The 25,477-nt window shown below is 38.1% G+C and overlaps 1 protein-coding gene across 2 annotated transcripts; it reads left to right on the top strand.

The window, feature by feature from the left end:
* The first annotated feature begins 2,880 nt into the window (after positions 1–2,880).
* Positions 2,881–25,259, top strand: OMA1 (OMA1 zinc metallopeptidase). Of its 2 annotated transcripts, XM_075508837.1 has the most exons (9): positions 2,882–3,142; positions 4,124–4,652; positions 5,080–5,308; positions 6,370–6,543; positions 6,639–6,746; positions 8,372–8,500; positions 12,899–12,973; positions 14,895–15,044; positions 22,526–25,259. In XM_075508837.1, the coding sequence occupies exons 2-9, from the start codon at positions 4,144–4,146 to the stop codon at positions 22,742–22,744; spliced, it is 1,593 nt and encodes a 530-aa protein (XP_075364952.1). In that variant the 5' UTR covers positions 2,882–3,142; positions 4,124–4,143; the 3' UTR covers positions 22,745–25,259. The 2 variants fall into 2 exon arrangements, with proteins under 2 accessions (XP_075364953.1, XP_075364952.1); XM_075508838.1 differs by lacking the exon at positions 6,370–6,543 and having other exon boundaries at positions 2,881–3,142.
* The last annotated feature ends 218 nt before the right edge of the window (positions 25,260–25,477 follow it).

Here is a 25,477-nt window from a genome sequence, read left to right as displayed (position 1 = left end):
ATGTCAGTGGGGCAACAGAGAGCAAGGGACGCTTAGGACACAATACAGTACACTCACAGTGGATCAAGACAGGATATTCTGGTGAACATTTGGAAAAATCTTGATATTTATGAAAAGTGTGGCCTAGCCTTTTAAGTGCATGTGAACTCCCGGGATTTCAACTGGCCAAACAGGCTAAGTGGCATTAAATCCAATTTCTGACTTGCAGAAGGCTGATGGAGTGCATTGTTTCTGACAAGATGTTAGCCCAACACTAATGAGCAGAAATGAATTATAAGGAAACTTGAATGACAAAACCAGAAATTAATACTTAGTTTTTGCTTGGATTTATATAAAAGCCAAATATTTTATTATTTTATAATAAGTTTTTAATTTGAAGCTGAAGACTGTACATTTTAACTGACAATTTTTAATTGTGATGATCAAAATTGGTAGCAGGAAGACTTTAGTACCAAATTCTTTCCACCTGAATATACAGAAAAATATTTTCTTTTATTTTAAAACTGTTTTTCATTACTTTTATTGGATTTGACATTTGCCTGCATGAATAATTTCATACATATACGAAAGCTCATTCAGTTCAGTACAGCTACTTATATAGAGATACACAAATACTAATGGACACATCTACACAGGAAAATTGTACTTGTGAAAGTGTTAATTGGTTAACTGTGCTAAGGACTACTGCATAGTGTATTTGTATTTGTGCAGCGTATGTGGAGAGCAAAAGCTTGGGTAAGCTCCTATCTAGTCAGTTGAGGGGTACTGATATTAAGTGGTTTCCTCCACAGCAACTTGAAGCAAAGATTTGGGGACAGGTAATGATAAATGACTCTGTGAGCTCCATCCTAGCTTGTTCAGAGTTCACAGGTGTTTCATATGCATTTCATCGTTGGGAAAAAAAGAAGACAGCTGTGAAAATGCTTCACGATCTGAACTCACTCTAGGGTTTTTCAGCAATGAAATTCAGTGCCATGCTGAGGTTCATCAGAAAACCTATACATCACTTAAGACCTCTAAGTGGGTCTTATGCAGTCTGAAGGCATGAAAGCTTGCCTTTTGCTCTTCTTCACAAATGTGAATTACAGTCTATTTTTGAAGAAGAGATGAGGCTGGAAAGCAAAATCTCAGCTACAAAACAAGTCTTAACCTATCTCTCTAAAGCATAGAACTTTCTTTCTTATTCCCTCAGAAAAAAATAGTTCTGTGTATATACATTCATTAAAATTCAAGAGGAGCCATGTTACAAATGACTAGTTAGATTTTTTTTTTTAAACTATATACCTATTTAGAGAAAACTATCACTTTATAACTATCCAATTGCTCAACTGTTTACCAGATTTTCATATAGAGAGACATTTAGTGTTGGTATCTGATAGAGAGATCCTATAATTACCTGTGCTGTATTTGCTGCTTGTCTGCTTTGACGTTTTAATTATAAGTGATGCCACTTGGAGAGACTTTTGAAGTGCAGAATGTAGAATACAATTTTTAGCCCCATCCTTGCACACCCAAAACATCCATTGAGTTTAACAGGAATTTAAGCGAGTGACAAATGCAGAAATAGCTCCTATAGCCTCTATGCAGACAGAGTTAAATAATGCAATTGGAAAAACAAATAATAGCAAAAAGAAATATGCAAAGAAAAAAACTCAACCTTTTCAGCTGACTTGAAATAAAGTGGAGACTCTGTGAGGTAGAAAATGAAATTTGCTCTGCAGAACAAATGGTAGAAAGCCTTCATGCTTGGCTTAGGAACAGAGAATTCCAGGTAAAGAAGACAAGAAAAGCAGGCAAATACAAAGTCTAAGAAATACGGACATTAACACCAGGACACATTCACGAGAGCTTCCATCTTAGTTCTTTATTTCTTGACAGCTGGGATACACACAGGCCTTAGGTTAGACAACACGCTTTTCTGCTGCTAGAGCTCAGCTAGTTTTGTGACTGCAGCTGACAGTCACAAAAATTAATGCTGTGCTAATTGACTGACATTTTACTCTTCATGCCCCTTATAATAATGGAGGCTGGGCAAGTCTTAAAGGAATTGTGTCTACTGAAAACAGACTTTCTACCTGTCACTACGTAAGATTTCTTCTCGGCCTGGGCTCCAAGATCTGGTCAGTATGTATCTTCCTTGGCAGCAGACATCAGTGCTTAAGAACTGTCACAGGAGAGGGCCTTGGTAATAAAAAGGGATGGACTAATGAGATCTCAGCAAGCACTGAACAATACATGACTGTGCTCATACACAGAGTATGTGACTGCTGAAGGCAAAGATCTGTGTTTCTTTATCTTTTGCAATGAGAGGGCCTTTGTTTACATGCAAATCCCCAGGGCTTGTATGAAGCCTGGGCTGCCCTGTCATTACCACGCATGTCCCAGCCTCACCCTTTCATTCAGCAAACAACCTGTTTTTCACATCACATCATTTAAGATTTACTTGTGTCAGCTAGGTGAGTAGGCCAAAAGTTACATGCTAGGTTAGCAGCTTGCCATTTTCTTGGATTTGGGAAAAGCCAAACATCACCTTCCCCACCTACCACTGTCACAGTAGAGCTGCCTGCTCCCTTCCACAGAGTGTCACCAGCCCTCTCTGGTAGTGGGAAGCACTTCGAGACTTCAGGTCTCCAAGAACAGCAAACAAGCCCAAGGCGTAACACCCATGATCTCTGAAAGCTGAAGGGGCCTAAAGCTCTGGCTCAGGACCCCTTAACAGCGACACAGGAATCAGGGCCATCCCCAGCCGTGAGGTGAGGCAGGGCAGCGCACAGGCCTCACAGCAACACCGTGGGTAAAGCCAGGGGAAAGGCAACGCAGGAGAAAGGACGGCAGCAGCGTGGCTCTGCGCCTCCTGAAGGGACGGCCCGGCTCGCCGCCCTCCACCGCCTCGCCAAGGCCGCCCTGGCCACCACAAAATGGCGGCTCCGGGCGCCTCAGCCGCCCCACTCAGCTCGCGCGCGGGGCCCGAGGCGGGGGCGGAGCTTGCACAACGGCAGTGGCGGGGGGAGGCGGCCCCCTGAGGGACGGGGCGCGGAGCCCAGGAGCGCCCGTCCCGCCTCCCGCCCTCCGCCGCGGCCCGGCATCGACGGCGCCTCCGCGTCGGCCCGGTCTGACCCCTCCTCCTCCGCCTCCCGGGGTGGTGAGTAGGGGAGCCCGGTGGAGGAGAGCTTTCCCGGAGCAGGGCCCAAGGACGTCCAGCTGTGACGGCGGCCAGAGCTGCCCCCCCGCCCCGGGCGGGCGCCGCAGAGTGACACGTCTCCCTCCCCCCCCCGCGTCTCCTCACGTCTGCCCGTATCACGATAGTCGCGCCAGCACCGAGGTCGGGTGGTTGCTTGCGTGCGGGATGCCGGGCGCAGAGGGTCAGCAGCCGAGGTCAGCACCCAAGGGTGGCTCGGGGCCTCAGGCCGCTGCCAGAAAGGGAGGACAGGGAAAAGGCGGGTGGAGCTGGCGGTGCGGTTCCTCTCACTGAGAGGAGCGGGGGGGCGCGGGGGCCGCTGATCGAGCCAGCGGGTGAAAATGACCGCCGCGGGGCCCCTCAGCGGGGGTGGCCGGGGGCCGAGGCCTGCCCGGCGGGAAGGCCTTTCTATGCCTCCTGAGTACGAGGCTACCGGCTGTGAGACACTTGGTTTCGCTGTGTGGGGTCGTTTTGTTTCTAGGCCGGGTGCAGCAGATAGGCACACTGCCTTCAAGAGCAAAATAGCAGGGAGGCACACTGCGTTCAAGAGCAAAATATTAGCAAAATGCTCAATAGATCCCGTTTTTCTTCAGTATGTATGAATGGCACCTGTGGCAAGGAGCCCAGCACGGAAAGGTGGTGATGCACACATGCCTTCCACAAGGGACACCTGCAGTCATTCTGATCTGGTGGTAATAAAAGCAAAAGAAAAAAAATCACATTTTGTTTTGTTCTCAGTAATATAAGACAGTGGCTGTTTCACAGTTGAAAGCAGATTGGTACCTTAAAACTGTGACAGGATGCAGTTGTAACTGTGATATTTTTTGTTCAGTGCAACTGTTGGCATACAAATACATGGTATCTGTTCAGATGAAGTAATGTTTCAGAGTTTTGTGTCTGGGTGGTTTTCTTAATACCTCTATGCGATTTTTTTCTTTGTTTCAGGGTAACCAACCAAAGAAATTATGAATATCATCTGTGGTCCAAAGTTGCCGGGCAGGAACTGTATTTTCTTTCATTTGGCTTCTTTGACCAAGCAGGGGAAATGCAATAATTACTGTAGGTCTTACGCAGGATATTGCCGAACTCAAGTCAGTTGTACACGAGATAGATGCCAAAGGCTGGATTTGAGTGGAAATACTAGAAACTGTTTTTTGACTGGAAGCCCTGACTACTACAGAAACTTCGTCGGTAAAAGACTGAGGTGTCTTTTGAATGTCTCAAATACAGAAGTATACAAGAATGCACACCACAGTTCGGGAAGGTTTTGCTTGCAGTCTTCTCGGCCGTTGGGGGAGAAGACCACATCCCTCCAGATCAGTTCTGCAGGCCAGCTCCCACATCATTTTTCTGCTTGGAACATTAAGATAATCAGGTCTTTTCACACGTCACCATCATTTCAGGCTGCACCAGTTCCTTTTTTCTGGATTATTGTTAAGCCAGCTCAGAAATTATTTGCTATCATTCTTGGCAGGTAAAATACTATCTTACTTCCTCTCTCAGTGTAAGACTCCATTATGCAAAGATGTGTGCATGAGTTTGTGGAGAATGGTAGGGGTATTTGTAGTGTTTTCATTTTAATATCTGTGTAAAATTTTGTAGGCCTGGGGCCTAGGCTGACAGTTTGCTCAACAAGAAGTTGTTTCTGTTATCAGAGGTGTTAGATGTATCTTTTGCTCTTCTCATTCATGTGTGGTAGAGGGAGATGAACCAAGACACTAAGGGGCATTCCTCCTTCTCCTGTGGGAGGGAAGAAATGGAGTGGAGTAGAAGCCAATTAGAGTATAACCTTCCATAAGCTCTTACATGAAGTGAGACTGTAATAGAGAATACAGCAAGGCCAGACACTAACAAATTCCTTTTTAACTCTGTCCTAAGTTGACACTGTTTGTATCTTACAGGAGCATAAGAAATTGGTGGAAGGCACTTCCTCCTAATAAACGGGAACTTTTTAAAGAAAGTGCAAGGAAAAATAAATGGAAGATACTCCTGGGTGTTAGTAGCTTAGGAGTTTTATTTGTTGTGTTTTATTTTACCCACTTGGAGGAGACACCCATCACTGGGCGCGCTCGACTGTTGGTGTTTGGAAAAGAGCATTTTAGGGAACTGTCACAGATGGAATATGATATGGTAAGATTAAAAAAAAAATCAAAATACTCTAAAATTGTTAATGCTTTTTTTTAGTGATGAGATAGTCCAACTAATGAGATAGGTAAACAAACCTAGTGGTGTCCTATAAGTTTTTAATTTCATGCTCAAAACCCTGCAGAACACCCCCATCAGTTCCTCCCTCCTCTTGTCCCCATCCTTTTTAAGAGTTCTCTTTCCATCAGCAAACCATTCAGGGACACATGATGGTTAAAGAACACATACGCATGTAGCAAACGTTTCTAACTGTGTTATTGTAATATAACAAGAAAAATAAAATCTGGTAGAAGCAATAAAAGCATAGATAATAGGTACATGCTCAGATCTGTCTCATTTTCCGTGCTGATTTGAGCATTCTTTGGCACTTGTTTAAGGTCCTCTCTTGTAAGCTGCCCGCTTTCTAAGGTAGTACTCTCCACCTGCATTCGATTCGACTTCATTTTTTTCATTGGATCAGCTTATTTTTCTTTAATTGCTTTCTTTTAAACTGTCCATTGCACTAATTTCTGTAACTTTGAGTTCTGTGATTTTTCTGTACTTAAGTCAATGAAACTTGATAATCCATATACAAATGTCACTGTATTCCTGTCCAACAGAATGTGAGATAAGAACATAGCAAAAGAAGTACAAGGATATTCAAATTACATCTTTTGTATAAATTTGTCCACCTTATAAGTTACAACAGAAATATACAGATAAGGAAAAATTATAAATTCAAATGGAAATTCAGGAAGGTATAGAAAGGTTTGCCAAGTTGTGATGCCAAGCTTACCTGTGTATTAGGAAAACGCCAGATAGAGGAGGCTGTAGGACCAAGTTTATACTATCTTATTTTTGATCTGTGGTCAGTTTACTTCCTTTTAAGTTTATGAATGCTTACCTCGTGGGTCTGAAAGCCTGAATCTAATATATTGGCTTTGGCTATATGAAAGAAAAATGTATTAAAGCTTAGATTTAACTAGGGTGTGTGTAGCCGCTAAATTAGTTTACCAGTTAGTCATTTACTGTGTGTTTGTTCTGCATTGCAATCAACTTTTTTTCAGTGGATGGAGGAATTCAAAAGTAAAATGTTACCCGACACAGATGCACGATATCAGGTCGTGGAGAGAGTTGTTGGTCATTTATCTGAAAGCAATAAGGACATCCCACAGGTCTCGGCTCTCAAGTGGGTTATCCATGTGGTAGATGAACCAGGTGTAAATGCTTTTGTGCTTCCAGTAAGTTGAACCCAATACAAAAATTAGTAGTAATATTGAAACAGTGTTCTATTTGTGTGTCTTCTACTTAATTTTCATTCTCTTTTTGTTTACAGAATGGCCAAGTGTTTGTTTTCACTGGATTGCTAAATGCAGTTTCTGATATTCATCAGCTGTCTTTCATTTTGGGACATGAAATAGCTCATGCTGTGCTGGAACATGCAGTAAGTATTTAAAAAAAGCTGTCTAAAATTATTAAATTAATTCTAATGGCTTTAATTAAGATTTTTCCTATCACTACCAACCAAAGTTTATGTGACTCTTTCTAATTAATGAAAAATTGAGTTTGAAATGAGAGTATTCTGATACAGTATATCCTTATTACTCATGTAGTACTTAATAGCTATCAGAAGCCCTGTAGTAGGTAGTGTTAGCACAAAGTCTGCCGGTGCTTTTTTCGTAAGTGTATGGATGGATTATGGCTCACTATTGACAATCATTTAGAACTTGGTCTGGAGATAGATGCCTGTCCTCCTGTAGCGCAGACATAAGGAACTAGAGGCACTCAGCAACTCGGTTTGTTACTCCTAGACTCGTTAATATCTACAGAAGTGGATATACTTAATAAATTATTCTAAAATATATGATATTTTTCTTACAGTAGCACACAGTTTTAGAATGCCAGACTCCAGAATGGCTGGAGCTTGATTCTGTGTTTACAGGTGATTGCTTTCACAGACTTAATTTTTCTGTTTCTTGACAGGGATGTGTTGAAATTGGTAGTTCTTTGCCATTTGAACAGAATGGATGTAATAATTTTGTTGTGCTTTGTAGGTACAACTATGAAAGAAGAGGATGGTGTAGAAATATGGCTCATACTGTTCTAGATTGGCATGATTTGCTAGAAAGTGCTTCTTTGCTTCCAAATAGATTTCTTTCGGTGCATGTCATTGTAAAAAATTGTATTCATTACCTCTCCATCAGTTTGAGAAGACGTAATGAGAAGCCTGTAAACATAAAGATCCTGCTAAAATTGCAAAGTTAACCTGGAAATGGGCAAATACATTTTAAAGGCAGTGGAAGTACAGGAGAATTGCTTTACTGCATCTTGTATAATTTTGGATAAGCAACAGCTCACATCATAGTTTCTTGGGCTCTGTTGAGCCAACTAACTTGTTAAACTTCTAAAAAAAAATTTCTAATAATAAAAAGAACTTACCTTGTTTGTATGGAACCTGTGTCACCCAGCTGGCATAGAGAAAAGTATTGCATGATCTGGCTTGTAAGTGCTCAGATAAATTTGTTGCATCTCAAATAGAGCTCTGAAAACCAGAAGAATTTCAATTTCCTTCTCAGGTTCTCTTAGTTTCTGAAATTAAAGGAATGCAACAGAAAATAAATAATAAATATATTATGCCTAGTGTCCCCTTATCCCATTAGTGTTCCTGTCTAAATGATGTCTGTCTCTTCTCAGGTTAATGTAAAGAACAGTCTTCTGGGTCTTTTTATAGATTTTTTTTTTTTTGTTCCAACTGAGGTGTTTCATGGCCTTTTTACTAAAGAACTCTGTCTGCATGTTGCCATCATCTTATCTCAAGCTTTGAATCTCTCAAATTGGGCCAAAATGTATTTGTTCTGGCTGTATTTATGCAGATGGTGTGGATTCTAGACTGAAAGTACCTTGTATCCAACTGGACTTTTTTGTGCAAGACGGCGAGCTTGTGCTTGCCCTGTTCCTGTGGCTGCACAGAAAAAAAATCAGTGATTTTTACAGCGTTTCCAAATTCTATTATGTTCTAAAGAAACATGAGACAGTAAGGAATGAAAATGGGACAATTTCTGTTTGCAGGCAGAGAAAGCCAGCCTGGTTCACTTCTTGGATTTTCTATCACTCATCTTTCTCACTATGATTTGGGCTGTCTGTCCCCGTGATAGTTTGGCAGTTGTTGGCCAGTGGATTCAGAGCAAGTTGCAGGAGGTAAGACTGACGTTTCGTATTACTCTTCATGAGTTCCATGGGAAAACATTTCTAATCTTGGGGAGATAGTACCACTAAATAGCATGTTTGGGGGAAAAAGGCAAGAGGAGAAATATTATAAGCAAAAATTAATATCTGAGTGTGTTTTTGAATGAAATATGTTTTAATAAATCTGCATCTGCTTTAACTGATACGTATTTTCATTTGTCATCTTGAAGAACTTTAGATCTCTGTAAATGATTGGATTTAGCTGAACAGGCTCTGAGTACCTGCTTGCCAATTAAGTTAGATAATTGTCATCTTGAAATGTAGCTCATCCTTTAAAGTTGTATATGTTGAAATGCCATGTTTTTATTTTGAGTAGTTGTTAAATTGTTTCTAAACCAAGTAAGACATATGGAATTCTTTAAGTACATTGTTAGTGGTAAGAATGGTTTCTAAGATAAGAAAATTGAGAATCTAAACACTTTTAAAGTATAAACCATGCTATAATAGAACTTACTGAAATAATCTTTTCAGACAGCATATATTCCAATAAAGTAAAATTCAGAGGCTTTTATGGTTCCAGTTTTCTTCAGCAGTCTAATTTAGTCTCTGCCTCTGGACAGTTACTGATCCATTTCTTTTTTAAAAAGTGGGTTTTTTTAAAATAAATTTTGCTTACATCATAAAACTTGAATCTGAATTTAAGTGAAAGAGCTCTTTGGTTTCTTTGATTTCTCTTGATGCTTTCCCTGAGATTTCCCCCAGCTCCTCAAAAACATAAAATTAAACATAACCAATCTGTTTTGTTAGTTCTTATGCTAATGGGTAGATGTGTGGATTCTGAACATAAATTATCTCTAAAGAGCTTGGATATTTGTACAAGTAGCTAAGAAACCAATACATTGATGAATGCTAGCCAGCATTTTGAAGAGCTGAAGTTGGAAAAAGCAAAGTGTGAATCAATCCTGAGACTGCTCATAATTTAGACAGCAAGGTTTATCTCCCTGTCAGCATCTTTTCTGCTCTTCTAGGCTAACTGCAACTGATATTTTGGCATAGTGGATTGGAGTTGTGCTTTAGATTGCAAATGGAATCCGAGTTTAAGCTCATAGTCCTAGTGTGCTATAGGGGAGATCTCTCATACATGAGATGCTGTACAGTAATGTCCTGGTTTAAAACTCTGATCAAACTCGTCTTCAGTAACATTAAACATAGCCATATGTAATGCAGAATAAATAAGTGATTAATACTGGCAAAGCTTTCATCCCATATACAAAAGATGCTGAATAGAAATTTTTGTTTCTGTTAGTCACCCAGGAGTGCAATGTCTGTTTGTTTCCTCCATTCAACACTTGCCTATTGTGCTTAAGTGAAAATGAATCTTTCTGCACATTTTCTCAGGATGTTTCTTTTCCTCTTCTTCCGTAACTGTGTTTTACTTTTTAAAGTCTTAGCATCCCACTCTATGAAAGGGTTATTTAAGCCACATTGCAGTACTTGCTTCTGTTTCAGTATTTGTTTTTCTTTTATGTCCTCAGAGGCTTAACTTTTTTACCTACTGACTATTGTTTATTTTTTATTATTGACTATAAGTAGTTTCCAGTGACCCTTTGTAGGCCTTTTGGCATGTTAGCTCTAGTTCTTTTTTCTCCAAAGCTAGTGGGTTTGCTTGCCTTAAGAAATTGTTAAGCTCTCTTATGGGATTCAGTCATGGTTGTTCTTTAGGCATGTATTTCTGAACGGAAAGATGTTGGCTTTGTTTTTACAGCAGCAGTTATTTTATATGGGAATGAAAGCCTAGGAATTATTCTTGGAATAGCATGAAGTATGACTCTGAGTTTTACTCATGTCCTGCACGCTAGTATGTACAGATACAGTACTTCATATTCCCTTTCTTGTCCACCTCACAGCATCAGATTTGTATTTCATGTGGAAACTGGTGATTTTGGATAGTCAACTTACCTGGAACTTCTTTTTCTTTAACATACATAGGCAGCTGTGGTAACCGATTTGAGAAATCAAATCTGTCTTCTTTGTTATGTCCAATTTCTGAGAAGGATTTTAGATCAGAGTTTGAAGATCTAATTTTTCATTCCAGCATATTCACAAGAGATTTTTTTAAAAATTCATTTTTCAGTAGCAGATAAGTAGTATTGTGCGTTAGATGCCTCAAGACCCTTTTACGTGACCACTGCCGAGACTTTATTGGCTAGAAACACACTGTGAAAGAGAGCCCAAGTTTTCTCAAGAGATTCAGTTTATTTTATAGTTTTAATTTTAGATCTGAAGAAGAAACACACAGAATTCTCAAAAATTGCAGAGGACACATTTAAGTCTCTTATGTGTTAATGAAATTTTGGTAATGATCAGAACATAACAAATCTGGAACCCTACTTGGTCATAAGCTATATCTGGCATAAGAATTGCTGTATGGAATCACATCGGAGTCTGTTTAGGCTCGTATCTTGTCTGTGACTGGCCAGTAGCAGATACAAAGAGGAGAAGTAAAGGGAATAACAGCAATTATAGGGTCATAATTTCTACAGATGCCATCCCTGCTTCCACAGCATGCAGCATGGGTAGGTCCTGAACTAGAGATTGCATTAGTGTTGTGTTTATTTTTAAAAATACAGCCACATTTTTGCAGGCAGTATTGGGATAGACTTACAGGTAAATAGTCATACCCTAGCGCTTAACCGTAAATGCGAATAAAACTATTTAAGGGATAAGAGTTTAAATGCTGATCTCTTTATGACCATCTTCTTGCTGCCCCAGATCTCTCTAGATGGTCGATTAGACACCTGCATTCTGACCATCAATTTCCTAGTTCTTAAACTTCTGCAAATCTTTTTTGAGATGGATGCTACCCCTTCTTGTTTAAAATTGTTGTAAACCTCCTAGAGAAGAAAACCGCAAGTGGTTGTAACTGAAGAAATAGAAAGCTGCCTGCTTGTGTAAGCCTCTGCTCCAGTTAGTGCTTTAGGTAGTCCTATTGCCTGTTACCAGTTTCATTTCTCTGTCTGAGAAATGTTTACTAATTAAACAAATAGTTTATCTGGCTAACTGGGAAATGGTGCTTCAGGAATATATGACTGACTAGCCAGGGATATCTTTGCTGTTTAGTGAATATATGCACCCCAGTAGACCCAGAGCACTTTTCAAGGCAATAGAATGTGTATTCCACTTCAAATAATGACTTTATCATCAGAGGATTTTAAAAACATATTTACAATTGCAGTGTTTAAGGTCTGTAAGGAAATTAAGGATTTAGAAAGTGACCTCATCTATGCTTACTTACAAACCAGTGTATTTGGCTTTAAAAAAACCTGTAGAGGATCAGCTTTGGTTGGCTTTTATTTTTGACCTAGTAAAGAAGAACTGTCAGTACGACTTTAGAAAGAAGCAAAAAGTTACAGATACCTTATGTACTCAAGGGATTGGACCACTTCTTTTGGTGCTCTTTATTTCTATCTGTTTTGTCTTTTTTCTTTTTTTTTTTTTTTCCCCCTGGAACTTATGAGGAGGACATATTTTTATAAGCAGATAAAGGGCTGATAAAACCTTTTTTGCTTCACTAACCTTGCACATCCCCATTCTTCAGCTGATATTTCCTAATTGATGCCTAAGCCAGAATGTTGTGGAAAGTTCCTTATCTCCGCAGGAGCAGGCTGTTCTAACAAGTCCCGATTTGCATTTACCATAACTTGATATACTAGGGCAAGGCTGCCCAAATCTATATGAATGACATACTCCAGAAGATACTGGTATATATGACTAAATAACCATTTGAGAAAACTACCACTGTCTCTTAGTGTGTGCTAATTACAATGTCATACCCTAGAAAAATGGGAGAGGAGTTGGTCAGATTTATGTCTTCTAGTTTGATTTCTCAAGGGCAATTTGCAACGTGTGTTGGGGGACAATCATGACAAAGGAGTGATTTCTGCATGAAAATTTTTATGGCTACATTCCATACTGTGGGCTGTTTACCATACAAAAAAGATCATACCAGATTTAAAGACAGTTGTCATAAAAGTTTAAGGGAACCACTTGAATTCTTCACATACAGTTGATACAACAAAAATCTTAATGCCAATAAAAGAGTGAAGTGAAAAAATTCTAGTTTAAAGTTGACATTGACCCTTTAGTTGCTGCAGAATGCTGTGAGACTGGCTGATGAGAGGGGCCATAAAAATGTGTATAATTTGAATTAATTTCCACTGAATACAGGGTCAATGAGTTACATATAATGGAATTAAAGATTACATTAAGAAAATTAGTACTGATCACATGCAATGTGAACATGATCGATAAACACCATTTCTTATGAGAAGGTTAGAAAAATAGCTACTATGCTCTAGCTTTGTACACATTCAAAACCAAGAATGAGAGCTTTGATGTGCTTCTTTGCAGTTTATGTTTGATAGACCGTACAGCAGAACATTGGAGGCTGAAGCTGATAAAGTGGGACTTCAGTTTGCAGCAAAGGTAACTACAACTGGTTTGCTTTATTAGCAATTTACCAGACATTTTTCAGTTTCTATTATAATCAGAGGGAGTTTCACACTTCGTACAGAGGTAAACTGTGTGTGGGAGGGTTCCCAAATTTTTAAAGATATGTAGATTAAAGAAGTAATGGGAAATAAAACAGTTTGTAGGGAAAGACAAAGTCATTCTGGCTAAATTGTATGTAATAAAATCTGAGTTTGTAAAGTTGCTCATTATTAACTGCACAGTATACTTTCTGTGTAGTTTATTACTATTAGGAGCAAAAGCTACATATTTATAAAGAGGAGAATGCCAAATAGTGAACTTGTGTAAGTAGGATATATTTAATTGTATGTAAAGATATAAATTGCCCTTTAGATTTTTGTTTCATTTAGTTTCCATCTATTGTGACAAGTTCTGAGGAATGCTTTACTATATTGTAGTGCACCTAAAATATTCTGATCTATAATATCTATTCTCATAACAATACAGTAAAATTTAAGCACTTTCTGATATTGTGATTATGTTTTCTGTGATTACTGATAATTATGAAGTATATCAATATTGTTCTGGTATTTAAAGATTTAGTCTAAATACAGCCATAAAAATAATATGGCTTTGCTAAAGTAAGGCAAAAATTTGGTCGGAAACTACTCAGCATTTTGTTCATAATTTCTTTTTTTCAGTCACTTTTTTTTTTTTGTCCCTGTGGATTTTAATTCTAAATTAAAGAAAGTGAAACAACTCTTACTTCTAGCTAAGTGCAATAGAGCTAGACAAGTGTTAGATAACTGTGAGAGCAGCACCATCTAGTGTTAATATTTCATAAGGAAAATTTCCTTTTCTTAATAATTATTAATATTTCTTCAAGGAAGAGTTTTTAAAAGTAACTTTGATTCTGGGATTGAAACTGCATTTGTAGTTTAAAGTCATCTAAGGGAATAATACAATCCATGAAAAAAATGTAATTGCTGTGTGGGTGCTCGCTGCTTGGTAATACCTAAGATGTAGGGCCATACCAGAAAGAAGCAAGCAAAGCGGTATCTCAGCATTTCTCTGCTTGTGCAGATAATCTTTTTATAATAATAATTTTAAGAAATAAATTAAAAGGATAAAGTGCCACTTCTGTATTTCGGGGGGGGGGGGGGGGAAGCCATTTTCCTACCTTCTGAGTAGTCGTCTCTTTTTGTCTTAAACAAATGAAAATTAATGTAAGAAATCTTGTTCTTTTTTTCCCCTCCACTTAAATGCATATATTAAGGAGTCTGGTGATATACAAATGCCATTCTTAAAGCTAGTGTTCCATGACTTTCTATGGTTAAATATATACTTCTATGGAGAGCAATAGGAATTCTGCAGAATTACTATTTTAATCTGTTGTGGATTACACAGATCACCCTTGAAAAAGGCAGTGTAATCACTTACAGAAAAGCTTGTGCAGTTTATTTTTAGAGATATTTAAGTATGAATTATTATCACTTTATATTTTTGACTCTAAACTTCTTCCTGTAAATTTGCCTAAATCTGTGGAGATGATTAATTTGTCCTTCTGCTGTACTGTGTCTAGCAAATATAACTTAGAATGAGCAGCTGAGGTTTTTTTTTTTTTTTAAAAGAACAAGTACATGCCAGAAATTGTGAATCTGTTTTTCTGCGGAATTGTCTCATTCGGGTGTAAGTTTTTTAAGATTGGTGGAATTACATAGGTGTTAAAAGGAACAAATCCACTGTCTATCTGGATGAGTTTTACTGCATTTAGATATTTTAGAACAGCCTTTTCCTGTCAGGGACGACGGCGACCATCTAAACAGGCTTTAGAGGTTTAAAATTTAAGATGTCTTTTGTAATTCAATATCCATTAGAATGTGTATTGTATTACTTCAAAAATATAGTGATGTATACGTTTCCTTTCTGTTTTCAGGCTTGTGTGGATGTACGAGCAAGCAGTGTATTTTGGCAACAAATGGAATTAGCAGAAACCATTCAAGGGCAGCCCAAGTTACCAGAGTGGCTCTCCACACACCCTTCTCATGAAAATAGAGCGGAGCACTTAGACCGGCTTATCCCAGAGGTGAGCAGAGTTGAAGGAAGTGTGTCTTTTTCTCTTGGGAAGGTTGCCAGGATTAGTTTGGTATTGATTCACGAGCTACTTTGGTATTGATTCACAATCTATTCTTTTAGTGTCGTGCTTATCTTTCTCTTTATCCTTACAGAAATTTTCTGTTACAAAGCTCTCAACCTTAAAGGTTTTATTAAATGAGGAAAAATTAAGATAGCACAGGTAAAATGTAATTATATTCTAGGCGTTTTTTTGTTTTCTGATCAAAGTGTAGTATTTTTGCTTTTGAATGGCCTTCCTGGTACAGATGTGACAGTGTCACAGTTCTCCTCCATTCTTTTCTCTTTTTTGCCATTTTGGAAGCCAGTTTTTAAGTTGGATCCCTAAACCGTCTTGACTTCTCTTGCTTTGGTAGCTAGCCCTAGGCTGTCAAATAGAGAATGCTCCATCCTATCGTGTCTCTCTCACTGATGTGGGATTGAATACACCTCGAATAACTGTGCCTCAGAAGAATGTCAGATCCCCAGTAGAAGATTTCTTAATAGCCCTAGTTATGATAGGTCTCTGTAGATTTTGCAGCCTGCTTTTTTCTTCACATCTCTGTTCCGTCACATCAGGGAACAGATTTTACCCCACTCCAAGGAACTTCAGCTAATTCATGCAATTGCCCATCAATCTGCAGTCTTTTCTCTGTTCTTTCTTTCCGATTTCCTCCCAGAGGAATGCCAAGTGGATGGCTACTTGGGGATTCTCTTCATTTGATGTGCTGCTCGCTGGTAGCTTAAGAACACAGAGAACTGTTCCAAGTTTAGTAATCTTAGTTTGTTTACTATTTCTTTAAATAGTGGGGGTTTTAACTACAGAAAAATAGCATGGATTGGTTTTTTGCCTGTTTTTTTCTTTTTAAAAGATAGTGTTAAAGCACTCCACAACAGCACTGTTTTTCAGCAAGCCTAAACTGTGTTTGGAAATTCCGTTTCTTATAACCAACTGGTAATTTCTTCTTCTTCCTCCTTTTTTTTTTTTTTTAAAACTCTCAGTCACTTCAAGTCTTTCTCAGTTCCAGACTGTAAAGGCAGTTGAAGATTTATTGGCAGAGGAAGCACTAAAATGCTGAGGTGTTTGCTGATTTCAAAGGAGAATAAAAGATTTTCACGAATCCTTTGATGAGAATGAATGCAGTAAATATTCTAAATAATGGCATAAATAAAAATCAACATTAGGGGTAGGAGGTTGGAGACTGGCGAGACTGAATATTTTAAATTAACGTACACAAATTCTGTACTTCGCAAAAACAGGTTGTGAGACTATTTTGGTGGATTTTCTAACACATTAGAGCAGCTGAATGGAAAATGATGCTTTTGGAGCCTCAATTTTAGTTAGATTGAACGCAAAGGGTTCAGGATCCTTTATTTTCATACAGTTATTATAAAGGCTTATAAAGTGGTAATGAAATAAATTACTTATGTTCTATCTACCCCAGGACTGAGCAAATAAGTTAAATAACTGAGCAACTGCGTAGAACTGGCAGTTGTGTTATTTCTGTCTTATCTCTTGTAGTTTAGCAGGTGGAACAACCTTCATCTTTTTATAGCCACGCTCACTTCCAAGAGTGGTGGAAGCTAGAAAATTTTCTTCCAAAAGATCATTGAGGAAGAGATGTTTTCATTTGCCTTTTACCTTAAACATTATTTGGAGTAGGATGAGAAAGCAGGGGCTGAAGGCTTCCTGTTTTTAACAGAAGTTCAGTAGATAAGTGAGGTTAATACTACAAAAGTGGAATAAAAATGAAAGAAGGTATGTAGAGGTGTTGTTGGAGGCTTCTTGTCAGAAGCATTGACTCCCCTTCATCTGAGAGCTGCCTTCTTGAAGCTGGATCTCAGGCATTTAAAGGGAATCCCAGGGCTTGGTTGTTGTTCAATATAAGCACCTTTTTGTTTCATTGTTCACATGCTTAAAGCCTTTTAGAACAGTATGTTTACCATATATTAATGGCCATTAGATCTTCAGAGCCCAGGGGGAGAAGCCAGATTTTGAAAAGGGCCTTTTTATCTCTCTAGTATCTCTCTGTGAAGAAACTGTACTTCTTAGAGTCAGTATCGGATCCATCGTGAGCAAGAAACAAGGGTTTAAATCCTAACACCCCCCCCCCCCCCCTTCTGCTGGGTTTTACCTTTGTACTTGACTTTGAATATTACTTCAGTTGAAATTGCCCTTCCTCTGAAGATATGAATGAAATAGGTGGGTTTGTGTTAAAGATACTGATACAAATACTGTGTTTCATATGCTGATGGTTTTGAAGCCCAAATGGTTTTCAGGACAATATAGTATCTATTATTAGATCAGCTACTGTAGCTGGGGGTAATAGGGACAAGTTTTTGGACTTCTTGGGCCACACAGATTTTTCTCTACAGACTTCTAAGCAAGTTCACAATAAGATGCGATCATATAAAGTGAGGATTTTTCTTCAGGTAATGAAATGGCATGTCTCAGTGAGGTGACTTAACAGTCTCAGGAAATGTAAATTAAAGCAGGAATATCACAGGGATTCTCTTTTCACATAATTAAAACTCATTTGATTTGCTCCCTGTCTTTTAAAGATCTTGCATCTGGTTTTCTGAACGAGTTGGAAGCTACAGCCAAGCTGAGGAATTAGTAAATAAGAGAGCTATAAGCAGTTACAAAGTGGCGTGTCCTGGGAAGGAAATAAAGGAAATGAAAAAGATTTACCATGTTTTTAAAGGATTTCCCCCTCAGACTGGGAGAGATTTGGATTGTAAACTAGGAAAACAGAATATTCTGTTCAATAGGAAACTGAAATCTCCTAGACTTCCTATGTGGAAGGTGGCGAGACGCTCGGTAAAGGCCTATGCATTTTATTTTCAGAAAAAGAAATCTTAAAATAATTTTGTGCTAGCGGGAAGGATGCTTACCATTGTTCTGGAGAGAAAAATTGTGGAAGTGTAGTGCCAGAGAGAAGTGATAGGATCTTCTAGTTCATCTCTGAACCTTGTATTTTAATGTTCTCTGACTTGCTACAGTTTGTCTACCTCTTTCCTACTATGCTGTCCAAATAGAACACTGTACATCAGTTGAAGCCTCAGCTATGCTGAATAAAGCAGAAGGTTATCTCCTGAGCCTTGCCTGCGACACAAAAATTTATCTTGACGTGACATTTGCTTTTTTGGCAGCGTGTTGTTGGCTCAGATTCCATTTTTGATTCACTGTAACTCTAGTTACCCACTCTTTCTTGTGGAAATGCCGTGTTGAGATCAGTTTGAGAGTAATACTAAGTTGGGATATGTCACCTCTACTGCTTCTCTTTTGTTTGCTAGGTCAATCAGCTTGTAAAAAAAAAAAAAGTTAATTAATTTACTTTGGCAAGATCTGTTCTTGTCAAATCCATATTGGCTGTTCATTATTTTTATTATTGTTTGGGTAGTTATTGCTTATTCCTCAGTCTGCTGCCCTTTGGGATATTGAGGATACATTTATTTTGTTCCCTTTTCAGAAATGGGTTGGTATATTTGCCCTTTCCTTATGATGTGAAGGTTACTTCAGATAGTTCTAGTACTAGAATATATTAATTAAGCCCTATCAATGTGAAAACTTAAAGGAAAATAAGAATAAAAAATACTGACCTGTGTTTCTATCCTCTCCATAAAGTTGTTAAATATTTTGTCACCATTTTCCTTTTCTGTGCCAACAGAAGCAGTGAAAGATTTGAACTATTAGCATTACATAAAGGTTGCTTTTCTTCTCCATCAAGTAACAAATCTATACATTCTTTTAATCATCTTTTTACTACTACTTCATTTGTAGAACCTGTTGTCTTCCCTATGCCTGCTAATTGTAATTAATTTTGCAACTCGGCATTTCTTTTTTTTTTTTAATTTTTTTTCTGTTTTCCCCTACATGCTTGTGCTATTTCTTAGTTTTTGTGAGAATTGCAAGGTCAGAGCATAAGTCAGCCCTGCTGAGGTAATCGCAGTTAATAGACAAGAGACTATAACCCTTGGCCTGGTTTGTGGACAAGAGAATGATGTGGCTTTTATACTGAGAGAGCTGACAGCCTGAGAGGTAGCATGCACTCCAAAAGACTGTAAGGGGTCGAGATGCAGCAGTTAGCCTGGTATCAGTGACAGTGGTGAAGGATTAATACTGAGAGCTAAAAATCCCTTTTTTCTATATTTGTCTCTGCTGGTAGGCTTTATATGAAAGCAATAGGATGAGGCAGACCTCCCTAATTCTTATACCTTCCCCCCCTCCCAGCACATTGCAGGAGGTGACTGCAATTGTATTGATAAGAAAAACAGCTTCAGCTTTGTTACTTACAAGCAATAGTTTTGATGTTTTATTTGAGATCTCCTGAACCAGTAAGCATGCAGGTGGTCTTTATTCTGAACAGCAGTACTTCTCTCTTAAGGTTAACCTGAAAAGAACAGCATTAAAGTACTCTTAGTTCCCAGGTGAATCTACGTACTCACCCTAGCTAGTTAACCTTGGCTCAGTTCTGTCCATCTTCTTTATTGAGAACACTCTTCAGTATAAACAGTCAATGAAACATGTTCTTATTATAATATCAATATGCATGTGCTTTGTTAAGAATGCTTTTACTTGTCGTCTTACCCAAACTGTCAAAAACCAATTTACTTGAGCAATATTAATTTACTGGATTCGAAGTTGCTAGTGATTTTTAAAGTACAGTACGGCTGACCATGTTGGGCTGTTTGATCTTTCAGGAAAAATTATATTGTAAGCTCCTCTGCCTGTTACTGGCATCTTGATAATGTTACAGAGCTACTGGCACAAAACAAAACAGCAGCGGTCAACTAAGCCAGGGAAAGAACACCTTCTAATTAGGATTGAATGTTGCATGGCAGTCACAAATGTACATACAAAGACTACTTTCACTAGAGTGTGTAGTCATAGCTGTCTTTAACAGTGAGATGACATGTCAGCATAGCTTTCCATTCTCATGATTGTAGACTTTTTAATGGCATGCGAGTTGATGGTGTTGAATAGGTGCCTTCTACCTCCTTGGACAGCTTTATGTCTAGCAAGAATGCAAAGACATCCAGAGGGTAAAAATGTTAACTCTGAAGTATTGTTTTTTACCTTTGCTGTTGTGACTTTAGTATTTTAGATAAGTGAAACCATGAAAATAGGCCAGGCACTATATAGCCAAGGAAACCAAAGATTTCAAATTGCTAAATTAGTTTAAAAGAGGATTACGTTGCCCTTTCCAGGATACAGCCTAAATCTTTGTATTTCCATTTGCCTTGAATAATGCTGCTTGACATTAATGCAGTCTTGCAGCAGCTTATGTTCTGGAAGGGAACAAGAGAAAACTCTTGGTTTGTCATAAATGTCAGTTTAGAAATTAATTGGTCACTGAAGCAGAAGAGTGTTCAGCGGTACAGCTACATTTGTTGACTACACGGACGATCATGCTGTAGAAAAACAAATCCCGAAAGCTTTATTCATATTTTTTTAGAAGTTAGATGAGGAATATTTGCATGCCTAATCCAGACTTGTGTATCCAGTAATTTGAATGTTACATTTCAGCAAGAAACAGCTGGAGAAACTCTTGCTACATTCCTGGAATGCGTCTTTTTCCAAAACCAGTTGTTAAATTTATATCCTATTTGTTTCTAGCCATTTACAGCAAACTCTATCAGTTCACTGTAGTAAAGTTAGGGAGAAATATGTTTTGGTACCTCCTTATATAAAGAAGCTCTGCTCTTCTATTTTAAAATCTGCTGTAGTAAGATGTTTCCAGTGTCTCCTGTGGAAGAATACTAAATTGTTTCAAAATTATGGGCAAATACTTATGCATAAGTGTGCTGGAATATTTGATTTGATATTTCAGCCAAATCTGGTGTATATAAAGCAGATTAAAATTTCTGCTCTGTCTTTTAAGGACTGCTATGAAGACTGTGTTACTTTCTTCTTCCTCTTTAATCCATCTAGAACAAATGAATCCACCCACGCTTTCCGCTAACAATCCCTAGTACTGGTCACGAGGCACCTGGCTACAACTCAGGTCAGGTCTGGCCATTAGTTTTCAAGAATCCACGGTTATGAAGAGAAGTGGAATAAAATATACATTTGAACTTATTTTCCCATGGAAGGATTAAAAATAAAGCTGAATGTTAATCTGCCCGTAGTTTTATACTGTCAATTGAGGCTAAGATACAGATAATACTGCATAAAAGTGACTATACCACAGTGACCGCTGGTTAGTGCTAAATAGCAGGATAGTTTTTGACTTGGTGCTTTCTTGGTGTTTCATTTGGCAAGTCTTGAAAAAATAGTTCTCAGTGGAGATGTAGAACCCTCTAGAATTCTACATGTAATATTTTGGTATATGATACAGAGGAACTTGCTTTTCTTGATTAGTTTAAATGGATCTTGTAGGAGAATCCATGAATACTAGTAGATCTGAGTACTAGTAGATCTGTGTATAACTGCTTGCAAAGTACTGCATCAGACTTAGTTGTGTGGTATCCATTGTTAGCTCTAAAATGAGCTGCCTGGTTTTTTTTGACTAATTAAAGTATGTCCAGCTTCGTTGCAATGAACACCAACTTAAGCATCCTTTAAAACAGCTGACTTCATACTGTTTTGTATCAATTTCTCCACGGTGCCTTTGAGACATGAGATTCATCTGTTGTCATACCTTTCTCAGATTGCCCACAAGGCAGAATGATTGGGAGGAGTGTGCCTGTGCTAATGGATTTTGATTCTCTGGGAAATTCTTTGGCTCCCTTGTGCCTCTACTTTCTGATCTGTAGAATGGAAACAGTGGCACTTACTGGGAGACGAGGAGTAATTTAAAGTTTGGTCTCTTAGTGCTAATCTTTTCATCCAGATAAATTTTTACCTTCTAGAGACATTGTTTTCTCAGAACACTTGGAAGCTGTGTATTCAGATGCTTCTTGGAGATGAGATCACTTGTGTAACTGGACCTTAACTATACTGATCAACCAGCTGGATCTCATGTACTGAACAGTTAAATGTCCATTATGTTACTGAAGATTTTTCCCTCCTTTTTTTGAGTCGGACATCTATATATAGCTACTTCAATAATAGAACATATCTGATGAAGTAAATTATTCACAGCCCTTTTTTTTCTTGGTGCAGGTAAAGGTACTGATGTGAACAAGTATGACAGAATAGTTGGAGAACTTCCTATTTATTTATGCTGTACCTTTTAGAGTATCTGTTCTTTGAGAGACTGACTGTTAGAAAATTATTTTCATTCTTCATTCTTCATTTTTTTCCCATTGTTTTACCATACTGCTACATTTCTTCTCAGAAATTCTTGGTTTCTGTTAAAAAGTTGTTCAGTAACAACTCAGACTCAGTATTATACTCCCTAAGCTTTGTGTACAAATGCAGACCTTACTGGAAAGCCAAATCACTGACTGAAACCTTTTTTGTTTTTTTTTATTTAAATGAGCTTGATTTGTTTTCCTATGTATTCACAGGCTCTTAAAATCAGAGAGCGCTGCAATTGCCCATCTCTTTCTGGACCAGATCCTCGCCTCATTTTCAAACTTAACATGCAACATCTCCTGAAATCGTCTAAAGATCAAGAAACCCCAAATTCTACAAAGCAAGATCTCTCAAAACCAAAACTGGATTTTCCTCACACTCAAAAAGTGGAAGATATGCCAGTAACTTTTGCAGTTAAACCTACAAACTAATTATAATAATTTTCACTTTTTATGAAACTTGTGGTCCCTGAAGATCTGTCTTATAATGCAAATTTGTCTGAACCATAAAGAAGATGTAGCCACTCATATTCTATGTTTCTTCTATGTGATCTCTCACTCAAAGCAGTAAGGAACCATGCCCACACAAGAGCAGCAGCGTGTTGGAGCAGAAAGTTTCTTATTCATCAAGAGTTACTAAAATAAATCACTTCTCAGGGGAAAGATAATCTCGTACAATCCAGTCACACAGTGTAATTTTCAGCTTTATCAGGCTCACCTTGATCAGAGGACAGATGAGCCAGAAGCGTCCCTAAAGCAGAGGAAAAAGTACAATTTTCATCACTTAAGTTGTCTGGTTTATCTTGCTATAATATCCGTTAGATCTATTCAGCTTCATTTGAGAAATAATGAGGAGAGCTTACTGCCTGTTCTACATATAGTATGTTTAAACATATTAAGCCGAGGTGTGGTAATAGCCTATGGGCTAGATACACCCCCACTTAATTAGGTGGATTTACTGCTGGGATTTTTCTTCTTTCTAAGGTATTTTAGAATACGGATTGATTCAACATTTTTCTTCAAAGCAAGCTGAAAGGGTTGCACAAAGTTCATTTTAAAAAAGGAGTTAAATAATTTTCAAGGAAGTCTTTCTTCTGAAAGAAACACTGGATAAGAACCATAGTTTGTAGCACTAGGATGCTTTGCAAGGATGGCTGTTGTCTTTTTTTATATGATCAGGGTGCCTCATCAGAGGGCAGTTTTACTGCAGTGACATTTGATTTGGATCTGTCTGTTTGGATAGAAGTGATTGCCAATGTGGAAATATATTACGTAGTAGACAAATACAACAAGGTTTCTTGACTGCACAGCTTTCGCAGCAGTACCTCATCCTAAAAGGTGACTTCCCTTCAGGAAACAGGCATCTAATGCTGAGCATCCCCCCCGCCACCCCCGATTCCTCTGAAGCCACACATTTTGTACTGTGGCGACCAATATGCACAATATAGGTAAAGCTCTGCCTTTTGTGATGGGCTAGCCAGTATAGCCAGCATGTTAGTCTTTATTTGCACGTTTGACTTATCAACTGCAAAGCAAGGATTAAAATACTGAAATGTCCATCTTCCAGGAAGATGTAAAAAGAGGTGGCAGTGAATGAAAATAAAAGGCAAATCCTGTTCCTTTATCGGTTAAGATGTATTTGCTGTTAGGTGTTTTGTTACTTACTTTTATTAAAACAAAAATCTGCTTCGTGTATGGTAGGGTTTTACATGAAGGGGACATTCACAATATTTTACAGTGTATCGTATTTTGAAACATTCTTTTTTATATATGGAGGGGGGGGAGACTTTATCATATTTCTTCAATTAAATCAGAACGCAAGCTTTTAAAAAGGAAAAAAAATAACCTATTCAGTGCTGTCAGTGAATATAGTTGGAAAAAAAGATGGTGAAACAAGTACTTCTTTTACTGACTTCAGTCGGTGAACCAGGGTCCTTTGAGAAACACCAGCAACTACCTACCTTATCTCTATTCAGAGGTAAGTTGATGTGTCTGTAATGTGGGTGATTCTAGGTCTGATTATATAGGTCTAGATTGGCCGTATATTGCTTACAAGCTGTTTTTAAATCTCTGCTCTGTACTACTGGCAAGAGGCAGAAGGTCCAGCCTGACCATTATTCATCCATCCATTTTTATTCTTAGTGACAGGAGTTTTTGTAACAGATGTTCAGTGATGTGTTGAAGCATTTGGACATTGTCACCTGAAGGTAAGCAGAAAAATACACCATTTAGATTTCCCTGTGGACCTTATAGTTTATACTGCAACACCAAGACCCCAATGCTGCTGCCTCTCTCTCGCTCCAGTGTCAAAGCTTGTTTTGTTATTCAGGGCTGCTGGTTGACATGCAACTTGATGCTTATGTCTGTTAGGACTAAGGAGAACACAGAAGAGTTTTTACAGCATTCAAGATGAAGTCTGAAACTACACAAGTTTCATATTTCTACTGTCTGTTTTAAGTGGCTAAAGTATTGCAGTGGAATGCTGGAGATGCAATTTTTAAGTTCACCGAGGGAGATTTTTTTGATTTGTATGTAAATAGTCTTGTAACCATGATCACGGTGATGTGAGAGAAAAGGTTTCAAGGGAGAGGTAATACCTTATATTAGGCTGACAAAGGGCTTATGTACTTTTTCCAACTACACTGGTCTAATAAAATATATCTCTTGCCTTACAAACCTTACATATGCATACACACACATACGTGTGTGTGTATATATATAAAGTGCACACACAAACGCAAGAGTTAGGCCTCTATGCTAAACTGCTATAAAGTCCAAAATGGGATGTTGAAAATTTCAGTTTTTACTTTATATCTTGAATTATCCCTCATATTTTTCTCAGGTGCCTTGGGAAGTGTTTTTCCTTTCTGCTTCTCTTGTGTCCAACACAGAAAATGCCTTGTGCTCATCTGCCTCTTGGAGGGCACTTTCTCCTTAAATTCTTACTGAATACTATACATTACATCTGTCTATATTGTTAAAGTATTTCCATTTTTCTTTCTTGAACAGAAAAATTACAAAAAAGTTGCTTTCAAAAGGTTTGGGAAGTCATAATAAAAATGGCACTTTTAAAATTAAAGAACATATAATAATTTTAAGTTTTGTGTGTATATATAATACATTATTGTATATAATATATTAATATAATATATAGAATATGTTAAT

This window comes from Mycteria americana, chromosome 7 (genome assembly GCF_035582795.1).
Source record: "Mycteria americana isolate JAX WOST 10 ecotype Jacksonville Zoo and Gardens chromosome 7, USCA_MyAme_1.0, whole genome shotgun sequence".
NCBI lineage: Eukaryota > Metazoa > Chordata > Aves > Ciconiiformes > Ciconiidae > Mycteria > Mycteria americana.
Note: the sequence above shows the minus strand (reverse complement) of the source record. Positions and strands in the feature narration are given on the sequence as shown.

Coding starts and splice junctions, on each gene's coding strand:
- OMA1 (XM_075508837.1), top strand. CDS start 4,144: ATGAATATCATCTGTGGTCCAAAGTTGCCGGGCAGGAACTGTATTTTC. Junction 4,653..5,079: donor TTTGCTATCATTCTTGGCAG/GTAAAATACTAT, acceptor TGTATCTTACAG/GAGCATAAGAAATTGGTGGA. Junction 12,974..14,894: donor GACTTCAGTTTGCAGCAAAG/GTAACTACAACT, acceptor TTCTGTTTTCAG/GCTTGTGTGGATGTACGAGC.